The sequence below is a fragment of the Xiphophorus hellerii genome, chromosome 10 (assembly GCF_003331165.1).
Source record: "Xiphophorus hellerii strain 12219 chromosome 10, Xiphophorus_hellerii-4.1, whole genome shotgun sequence".
Classification (NCBI taxonomy): domain Eukaryota; kingdom Metazoa; phylum Chordata; class Actinopteri; order Cyprinodontiformes; family Poeciliidae; genus Xiphophorus; species Xiphophorus hellerii.
The window spans coordinates 19,768,323-19,779,590 of record NC_045681.1 but is presented as its reverse complement, the minus strand read 5'-3'; the positions used below and the strand labels follow the sequence as shown (position 1 = coordinate 19,779,590).

General features: G+C 42.5%; 1 protein-coding gene across 1 annotated transcript; it reads left to right on the top strand.

Moving 5' to 3' along the window:
- Positions 1 to 255: 255 nt before the first annotated feature.
- On the top strand, positions 256 to 10,862 carry LOC116727178 (cerebellar degeneration-related protein 2-like). Its single transcript, XM_032574423.1, has 6 exons — positions 256 to 882; positions 5,458 to 5,570; positions 6,978 to 7,126; positions 7,382 to 7,546; positions 7,624 to 7,831; positions 8,033 to 10,862. Exons 1-6 carry the CDS (start codon positions 804 to 806, stop codon positions 8,798 to 8,800), a joined length of 1,482 nt encoding a protein of 493 aa, XP_032430314.1. The 5' UTR covers positions 256 to 803; the 3' UTR covers positions 8,801 to 10,862.
- Positions 10,863 to 11,268: the final 406 nt, after the last annotated feature.

Genomic DNA, 11,268 nt, shown 5'->3' with positions numbered 1-11,268 from the left:
AAGGGAATTTTATATATATATATATATAGATATAGATATATATATATATATATCTATATCTATATATATATATAGATATAGATATATATATATATATATATATATATATATATATATATATATATATATCTATATATATATATATATATGTATAGATATACATATATATATATATATATATATACTAGCTGCAGGTCAGATGTCAGCTTTAAATACAAAATCCGTTGTAGTAAATTAATTTTACACTAATAGGATCACGGGGACAATATGATCTCTGTCTTCGTGTCCATTTTGCACGCTTGAGTGGAGACAAAAGCGCCGGCCTATACGAGCTGCACGTGAAGGCATCGCGAGTGTGTAGCAGATCAGAAAACAGGGAGAAAGGAAGTGGCGGCTGTCGCAACATCCCTGCCACGTCTCTGCAGCAACAGCAGCAGCAGCAGCTGCAGCAGCTGTGTCGGCTGGCCGGGGCTCCGGGATGGGCCGGTGCTGCTGGGTTCATCTGCAGAGGGGATGCGACTGAAGGGAGCAGCAGAGAAGCGGAAGGAGAGAGGAAACACGTAAAGCCCACACTCCCTCACTGACAGAGACGGAGAGAGAAAGAGGGAGAGGGAGGGAGAAAGAGAGGCTGGCGGGGAGCAGCTCCAGGGAGAGGACCGCTGCTCTGCTCCGAGACTCCTTCCTGCCGCCGCCTCCTCCTCCGCCGTTGGAGTGGGTTATTGTTCCAGGAGAAGAGAGGCGTCGACGGACTCATTTCTGTGGGTTTTATTATTCGTTGACTGTTCGGACGGAGCGGGACACCCATGCTCAGCTTGGGGAGAATGGAGGAATTCGTCACCGAAGAAGAAGAGCCGTGGTACGACCAGCAAGACCTGGAGCAGGGTAAGACATGACACCGACCGAACCGACCGCAGCATCCCCTCCTTCAGCCGCTGCTTGGCACCGCCGGCCGGCAGCTGAACAAAGGCTCTCTGTGAAGCTCCCCAGGCCGAGGCAGAGACGTCACTTGGAGCTTTAATGCCAACAGGGAATTCACGTTGCAGAAGCTTCTTCTTCTTTAACAACAATGCATTGACAGCATGCCAAGTAAGGAAGGGCCTTCACATGGTCAGCATCTATTCAAGTGACAAAACTACAGGGTTACGTCAGCTGACATCTATTCAAATATTGACTCCTAACAGCTTCTTTATATTTTGGAAAACATTTATTTTGCAGCCTCATTTTAATCTAAGAGATTTATGTTTATTGGAATCAATAACATGGGGACATCCTTATAGGCAGACCTTAAATAGTCCAAGTATAGCAGTGCAGTGAAGGATTTGTTTTGAAATGCTTTATTATTATTATTATTATTATTATTGTTATTATTAAGGACACAATAATTGTGAAGGATAAACATTTTCAAATATTTTACATAGACTGCTAGACGGTAGCCACATTTACTGCCGCTTCTTGTAAGGATAAAAGAAGTATTAAAATAATTGAATGTTTTATTCCGGTTGCAGAATTTCTTTAAAAACTTTAATATAATTACATTTATTTAGTGGCAAGAGAATTCTCAAGTTTAGAAACGATTTTTTTTTTTTTTTTTACCAGAATCACCATTAGCATAAGTATTGTCAACCCTATTATACTACTAACTAACTTTTTCTTATAACATTTCACAGGCATCCCATCACCACATTTGATTAGAGTATCTTCTTAAAATAATGGCCTATGTCTTTTCTTTTCCTTTTTTTTATTTGCCTAAATCAACTTTTGTGCAGAAAGAGGTGATAGAATTTATTTTAAAAAAATTCAAAATCATGTTTGTCAAAAAATTACTTGGCTCATTATTTTAAGGCGGTGACTATATGGTGGAGAAAAAAAACACCAACAAAACAAAACAAACTACAAACCACAAAGAAAAATACTTCCTGTCGTCTTCTTCTTCGTGGTTTTTGCCAGTAGCTAATCACGTGACTGATGTGACGCGAAAGAACGTTCCCATTACAGTTGTGCGAAAAGCATCTATTTCGATACGTCTGAAGAACCACCTCATCCTAGCGCAAAAAACGTGGGGTTTTTGTTGTTGTTTTTTAATCGGCATGTTTCCAGTAAGCGAATTTATTTCCGTAATTTCAATTTACGCAAATTCAATGGTGAATTCAAATGCAGCTAGTGGGAGGTTTTCCTTTAAGTCCTGGTGTTGGAACCTAATTTAAAATCGTTCAAACCTCTTTCCATTCAAGGCCCCATCTGCTCCTTCCATCCCACGACTTTCTATCGGCTGTATTGTTTCGATTCCATTACTTTAATCGAATTATATCGACGTATCGTTGTACTCTAAAGCTTACCGGTCATTCAGTTTGCTGTACGCCCGGACCGCCCGCGCGCTCAGATGTTTTGTAGGACCTAATTGAAGTGATTGGTGAGTCATCAAGTTCTCCTCACCACTCACTTCGTTTCCTGTCTCCCTCCTCCTCTCCTCCTCCCCCGTTGTAGTGCCAGCTAATTATATTGGAGCGTTTTCTGTGGCTCGGCTGAAATGGTGCTGATGTCGGGAGTTTGCATGTGCACACACATGAGCACGCGCCAGCTCGTGCGTGGATTTTCAAACCAGGTACTCTAGGAGGAGCCTTTATTTATTTACAGGCGCGTAAAAAAAAAAAAGAAAGAAAAAAAAAGAACCAAATGGAACTGGATAAATAAATGAAAAAGAAATAATATTGAGATGAAATTTGAAACGACAGAAACAAAACCCGCAAGCGAAGCTGTGTCTGACGGGGCAGAGAGGATGTCGGAGTTGATGGAGCAACGCTGGGCTTCAAAGTGCTGACTGCCCGGGCTCATCCCGGGTGACATTTCTAAATGCCAGTGTGTCAGTAAGGAACACCGCTGTCATTGTGTCACCTTGTCGTCAGGCAGACAGGCATCGGTGTTATTTAGACCCAACGCTCATCAGATTTATTTATTTATTTATTTTTTTTACAACAGCAGATAGTTCAAGGCTAACTTTCTGGCTACGTGGGATTAATTGAATCATGCTCCGATTTAAGCTGGGGAAGAACACAATACTTAACCAAACATTAGTGGGTTTTGTTTCTGGATCTATTTATTTATTTATTTATTGTTAACTAATTTGAAATATTGGGTAAAAATCATTAAAGTTACCAAACTCAGAGTTTTTCCTCACTGTTTTCTTGCTTAGCAACTGTAATCTGATTAGGATGAAAACAGATGTCATGAGCTTCTGGATAACAACTAAACTAATGAAACGGCATTGCCTGAGGTTAATTGAGGCCTGTTGCGATAACAAGCTCTGTTGGACGATAAATCGGCCCAGAAGTTATCGCAGCAAACGATAATATTGTCGTTTTGAGATCATTTTCAAGTAACATAATTGTAATAGCAGAATAATGCAAGAACACATTCTCAAAGGTCGATAGACTTTAAATACTAATGAACGTTTAACACTGGAACTGGAAGACGTTTTTATACAAAATAAACAACACAACTGAAACAACGAATAAAATAAATTGTGAAGTCTCTGTAAACAAAATTGTCCTTCAAAAAAAAAAGGGCTAGTGGAGACCAATGCACCAGACTGAAGACTTTTGTTTTCCTTTTTTTTTTTTTTCAGAAAAGAGGCAAATGATAAATAGTACAAATGGAAATTATTATGCTTGATTCAATTTATCATGCAATTGATTGATTTATTGCTTATTACGACAGACCTTTGTCCAAGATCTAAATCCACGGATACTGAGAATGATTACGTTTTGGCTTAGCCTTCATTTGATTGCAACATTTCTTACCCGACAAACTGCCAGTGTGACTGTAGCCTGCTCGGTACAGTGTCTGCAGCAAAGGAAAATGGAAACACGAGAAGTCCTGTTTTCCACATTCCATTGAATCTCACGGGTGATATGCACCAACCGAGACAACACAGCTGCCGAAGACATCGGGATATTTCGGTATAGAACCAACAACTCACTTCTACAAGTGGATCCACTGACCGGAAACAAAAATCAATGGTTTTATATGGCGTATCACGTCATCGCTATAGGCTATGTGGAAACAGGATTTTTCGAGGTTACGGAGACGGTCTGTGCTCATCTCAGGGAGGGTCCCAGATCTTCACACCTGGTGTGAAAACGAAAGGGTCTCCGCCCTGTGTGACATCATCCTGTGCGGGTCACTTTCAGGTCTGCGCTGAGCGACAAAGATTGATTGGCAACCTTGTTTTCTTGCCTAGTTGGTTCTCTTTCTTTTCTTTTCTCTTCTCCTCCAGACCCACCTGTTGACTGTTTTTGTTACAAAGTGTTTTGTTAATTTCGTCTCTATAAGCAACTTGGGGCAATTGAACACACCACAACAAATTTAGTACCTGTTGTTTCTTTTGTTCCAGTTGGTAGAGTTGGTACAGGATGTGAAGTTCCTAAATGTAACATTTAGTAACTTTATTCCTGCTGAAAAGAAATTGATCATAGTTGAAGACTTTTTTTTTTCTCACAACGTCAAGTAAACGTGAAATTGTGAAACTGTTGCCGAATATTGCAATGAGGACTTTCTGAGTTGTTTTCGTCCGTTTCTTTCATTATCTGGACAACAGTGATGCATTCTGGGCACATCATAAATGTGATATATTTTGATATATCAGGCAGACTAATTATTGGAGAAGTTGGTGGGGTTACTGCTACTCCTGGTTACTAATAAACAACCGAAGTAGAAACATCCATGGCGTCTGTGTCATTCCCTCATGAAAAGTATTAGACAAGTACTAGCCGATGTTCACCACTCCTTATTAGCATCAGGAGCAGGAACGTATAAGGCATGTCCTCTGGCGCTCTTTTTTTTCCTTCTTCTTCTCCTTCCAGAGATGCTGCAGTCCGCATCTTGCTGACGCCCGGCAATGTGGGCCACCAGGTCCGCTGAGTCAGACCGCAGCTAGAACAGAGAACGACGACAGTGACTCATCTTACTTTGGATGGACATTAGCTCGGTGTGCGCCTAAACGGAAACGCTGCCAAAAGAACACTTTTATTTTAAACTTTCATCACAGAGTCTCCAGCGTCTCGCTGCGCTGCATCTCGGCAGAGAGAGAAATTATTTTGGCACCGGTGCCTGACCTTCATGTGTTAGTCGCCGGGGAGAGAAGAGGTCTGGCTCTCTGCCTTTCTTCTATAACTGAGCCACTGCGGAACGAAGGTGGCGTGACGACCCGTTTGATCATCCCGAACTCTATTACTCCCTCGCCCAAAATGGAGCAATGTGCACCATTAACTCTGGCAGTGATAATATAAATTATTCTGCTATATTTAGTATTTTACTTCCAGAATAGTCCACAATCTATCTTCCTCTGCCTTTCATTTGGTGGCATAAATATTTATTCATTCATTCATCATTCACTTTTCTTTTTTTCCAGATTTCTTTGAATCTGGCTCCCTTTATTCAGTCATTCCCTTTGTTTCTCAGATCTCCACCTGGCAGCAGAGCTGGGGAAGACTTTGCTGGAGAGGAACAAAGAGTTGGAGGACTCTTTGCAGCAGATGTACATCACTAATGAGGAACAAGTGCAAGAGATTGAGGTACGAACCTTGGGTTTCTCTCCAAGGATTGGTCAAAAACCCAACAAATATCGCATCACCCCACTCAGTAATCATGCGTGTGAAATCAACACGTCGGCCCCCTTTTTTTTGTTTGTTTTCTACTTGGGTCTAATGGCAGGAACGGGATATCGACCTAACTGGATTCAGCACAATAAAACTGCCAAAATATGCAAGTAATAAAGCCTGCACTACAACCACTGAGGGGGGAAAAAAAAGCAAGGTTCCTAGAAGGAGTGGTTTGATTTTCAATCAATCAAATTTTATTTGTATAGCACATTTCAGCAGCAAGGCATTTCAAAGTGCTTTCCGTCATATCAAACACAGAAACACAATGCAAGATAGAATCAACAATCAAAACACAGCATTAAGTCAAGTTCCATCAATAAATTTGTAATTGATTACATTTCAATCCTAAACAGGTGGGTTTTTAGTCGAGATTTAAAAGAAGTCAGCGTTTCAGCTGTTTTTACAGTTTACTGCATTTTGATGCAGTTTCGTCTGCCTGTAACCCCCCACAGATGAAATTACAAAAGGCTAGAGGGCGCTCACCTTGAAAGGAATGTGGCGTCACGGCCTTGAATTTCAGTGTATTTTATTAGGACAAACCGACACAAAGTTGTGCAGAATTGTGAAAGTTAAGTTATGTTTCTTTTATGATTCATTTTGTACTAATAAAAATGTTGCATACATTTGTAATCAGTCCCCTTTAGTATGAAACTCCTAATATCCAGTTCAACCGACTATCTGCACAAGTTTGCTCATTTTAAGCTCATTGTAAATCCAGCTGGTTTGTGAAGGAAATTTTAGAAAATTATTGACCAAACTGCATCAGCAGACGGAGTAGAAGTTTAAAGCAGGGTTAGGTTATGAGTCAATATCCTAACCATGTCAAAATGGGACATGGGAACTATAAGTATATTTTTTTTCTTTTTTGTAGATACAACAGTTTATTCATTTATTGCACTGATTGAATGAGGCCAAAATGTAACTTTTTAACACGCATCCAAACAAAAAAAACACTGTACATGATCCGCGTCGTTAAGGTGTTCAGAATGGATCGATCAAAATGCAATCCACACTTTTTAGATTTTTATTAGTAAAAAAAAAATCTTGGTCTGTCACATGAAACCACTTCACCAAGAAGAGGTACTTATATATTAGCAAGGCCCTCTAAGTGTTAGCATCATGAACTTAGCGACAGTTTTTTTCTGCTCCCACATCACTCCTCTCACATCCTGGGGTTTTTCTCCCACATGAGCAGCCATGTTGCTGCCTGAGTTGTGTTTTTGAAATGTTCAAGTTGACGGTGTAGAAATGAAAAAATGTGCCCAAGTCAAATCGTTGCCGTTATTTCTGTCACGTCGGCATTTGTGTTTGGCTCCTTAGTACCTGACCAAGCAGCTGGAGGTCCTTCGGGACATGAACGAGCAACACGCCAAAGTGTACGAGCAGCTGGACGGCACGGCCAGAGAACTGGAGCGCACCAACCACACGCTGGTCAGGGACAGCAGAGCCTCGCAGCAAAAGATCGAGAGGTGTGAAGGGCGGCGCTGCTTTAATCACTTGGCCCTCATTCATTCCTTTTTGTTAGCGATTAAATGTAAAGCAGGGGTTCCCCTGCTCCCCCACAGAAAGTTTGCTACGCTGGGCAGTCGTCCAGTTAAAATAAATAGAAAGTTGTTTCATCCTAATTAAAGTGTCCAATAATGATTTCATTTCAATAACGATTCATCTGATTAAGCGTTTCAGCCCTAAGTTGTGTGCCCTTTTTGTTTTTCCTTCTGCTCCAGCTTGACGGGCACTATTGAGACTCTGCAGAACCAGGTGGAGTCTCTGTCGGCGCAGGTGGAGCAGCTCCGCTCGATGGAGCAGCTCCGAGTCAGGAGGGAGAAGAGGGAGCGACGCAAGACCATCCACTCGTTCCCGTGCCTGCGGGAGCTCTGCACCGCGCCCAGGTGGGTGTTTTCTCTGCAATCAATACACATAAACCCCAGTGGAAACGAGAGCAAAACTCCAACGGTTTTCCTGTCAGGTACGAGGACGAGTTTGTGGTGGGCCGGGCCGAGAGCTTCACGTTGGACGCCAAGAGTCAGCCGTGTGAGGAGGACAATCAGCACCTGAGGGAGGCGGTGTCGGCGCTGAGAGCCGCCGTCCGGACTGAGAGGGGTCGGAGGGAGGGGGTGGAGAAGGAGTGCAGCCTCCTGATCGCAGAGTTCTCCCGGCTGCAGACACGGGTGCAGGTAGAGAGGGTTGCTTTTTCTTTTTTTTTTATCGAGCTGCTTTGCTCCACAAGCTAGCAAGAACTGTAAACGTTTCTGACGAGAAAAAGACCAAAGAAACGTCTGCTTTTTTTCTCTTTTTTTGCCAGAGCTAAGTGGTGAGCTGATCAGGGTTTCTCTCTCTCTCTCTCTCTATTTTTTGTTTGTTTTGCTTCCTGACAGGACGCTGAGAGCTGCCAGGCTCGCGTGCGGGAGCTGGAGGTGGAGCTGCAGGAGCTGCAGCAGCTTCGCCGCGCGCGGACTTTCCTCCTGAGCGGCGAGGACGACGGCGTCGCCCTAACCCAGACCGTCCTCAGCATCACCCCGGAAACCGACACGTTCCTGGAAGCGGAGGAGGCCGACGCGGGCGGCGGCATGCGGGAGGAGACCGAGGGCGGAGGCGGCGTCGGAGGCGAGCAGCTGCCGGAGTCCAGCCCCGTGAGGAAAAGCTGCAGCGACACGGCGCTCAACGCCATCGTGGCGCGGGACGCGTCCGGCCGCAGGAGAGGCAGCTACGCCCTCCACGCCAACAGCGTGAGGAAGAGGGGGATGTCCATCCTCAGGGAGGTGGACGAGCAGTACCACGCCCTGCTGGAGAAATACGAGGAGCTGCTGGGGAAGTGCAGGCGGCACGAGGAGAGCCTGTGCCACGCCGGCGTCCAGACTTCCCGTCCCGTCTCCCGCGACCCGTCCATGAAAGACTGCGCCGTGGGCCCCCTCCCGGCGCCTCCCCTGACGCCCACCCAGTCCCCCTCCACTCCCGAAGCCATGGAGAGCATCGGCAAGCAGGTGGAGGCGGTGGATAAGCGGCTGGGGCAGAACGCTCCGGAGTACAAGGCTCTTTTTAAGGAGATCTTCTCGCGCATCCAAAAGACCAAAATGGACATCAAAGCTACCAAAGCCGCCAAAACGAGCAAATCGGGCAAATCAGGCAAATCAAGTAAACACTAAAGTCAACATCGACTATACAGATGAGGATGTTGCTGCGCTTTGTGAACAAGGGGCTAGCCTAGTGTACGCAATCTTATAGAGGGCGTTACTACTACAACTAACGTATTAATTTCTTCCAGAGCTAAGCTAAGCTAATCCCAGCAGAAAATCAACCAAATCTGAAGTGCATGCCTTCCAACCTAGTGCACCTTCTAGAAAATGAATTTAATCTGTTACATTTTATTCTTCTCCATTGTGCTATTTAATTTAAAGTACAGAAAAAAAAGATTTGTAGGCTAATTTGACTGCCTTACTTACTCTACAATATTACAATTATAATACCATAGCTGGCTAAATGTTTCAGTTTTGCACTTTAGGTTCAGGTTTAAATCAAATAAGACAAATTGCCTCTTAGAGGGGTGGAAAGCAAATGTAACATTAACTGAAGCCAAATCTGCTTACTACTAAACAAGCTTGACTCATATTTATGTACTTCCTGTAAGAGAGGTTGATCTTACAGGAAGATCAACCTGTAAGATGCTTTACATGGTTTTGTCTTTAAATGGCAAAACCTTAAAGCGTTTCAACCATAATTGTATTTTATTGGGATTTTATGCAGTGTAGTTTATTATTGTGAAAATGATGGCTTTCTTTCTACGGTTTTTAAAGATAAAATCTGACTGCTAATCTGACATCGGTTCGGAGAATCAGCTTCAAGATTCAGTTTTGTTTTTTTTTTTTATTGTAAATTGAAAAATATTTCTTTTTCCTTTTTTTTTTGTCCGCTTCCCAATCATATGTGTCTTGCTCTTGATTTATCCTACGAAATCCCAATTAAATGCAGCGACATTTGATGTGGTTGTGTGATCTAATGTGAAACAGATCAAGGGGAGTGAATACTTTTGCAAGCTGGGGCATTTCAAACCACTGTGCTGCCTGAGATGGAGGTGCTCGTCATAACATGCTACGCTAATTCTGTCAGTTTTTTAGCTAAGTCTAGAAAAGGATGTGATGGGTCTATTTGGTCCTGAGCTTTCTGCAGGTATACCAAGTGGCTACATTGACCTTAATAAAAGTGAATCCATTTTCCAAAGTGAACCGGACTTTTGGGTCACTTTTGGGCAAAATCACACCTGCCTTTGTACCTGTGTCTTAACTCCTGCTTATGTCTTTGTCTTAATTACAGTGAAGATGAGCTGTTTTATGTTTTGTTTTTAAGTTCTTGGGGGATTCTCTTCAGCTGCTTCATTTTGTCAATATAAAACTACATTTGAGTTAACATGAAGGAAAGGACTGTTTGGCTACAATATACAGTTTTCGTGACATGGGTGTTTTATATTCCACGGTGGACATGAACCGATTCCTACTCTCTGCACCGTGCTCAGGGATAGACGGCTGCAAAACGTTCTCAACTCAATCACATGTTCCGTTTGCGGTTCTATGCTCGTTTTCGTTCCCCCAGTAAATATTTCCATTTGCCTCTGAAATCAGAACTTTGATTCAGGTCAGGATAAGAATTCAGTTTGTGAATAATGTCCCACCTGATGTACTTATATTCCAGTTCCTAGCCAGAAAACAAGTTGGGCTTGCTAGTTTTTGAGCTCCATGACCAGGATACTTACTATAATATTGATGATGATAATAATTCTTATTGATGGATGTTAATTACAATATATTTATAGCCTTTTGTGAATTGAAATACTAAAGAAATATGTACAGTACTGTATGTGCACAAGGTTAAAAGAGATCCAAACCATTAAAACGCAGGAAGCTGTTTGTGGCTTCAACTTACTCTATGTTTATACCTGTGGCAGCCATTTTGGATTGGTGGGATATTTCCCACTTACCAAGTGTAAGCTTCACACAGCATTCCAATTAATCTCCCTAAATCAGAGACAGGATGGTTTTACCTTTTGATAACAATTACAAGCTAAAGTTAGCCTAGCTTGTTTTTATGTTAGCGGTAGCTAAGCGGATTCGTAAAGTTCATTTTCCACCATTCTGAGCAAAGGTGAGTTCTAACATCCGTATCACATTAATGATCACTATAACGCAGCATAATTCATTAAAATTTATGCCTTGAGCTCTCTGTCTCTTTTCCTTTCACAGCTGACGGATTACACTGGTGTTCATCTATGGATGCACAACCAGTCTTCCCAAATGTTCCTTGTTTGCTCCCAACATTAGCACGCTACTTCATAGGATCCTCACACAATAATGGGAACGCTAATGGAAAATGCGTTTAGCTTTACAGATGTACATTTTTTTTTTAAGCTAACATTTGTTTAAAGGCTTCTTTCACAAGCCATAGGAAATTGAACAAAGATCAAGTTCTGACAGCGTCTTATGCTGCATTCAAGTCAATTGTCAAGTCAGAACTTGGATCTTTGAACCGTTTAACTGTGGTTCAGTTTCAAATTGGGAAAAACGGTGAGATTGATAAAGAGGGTTGCTTAGTGACCATGCCAGCTGCTGTTAGCAATACAAGC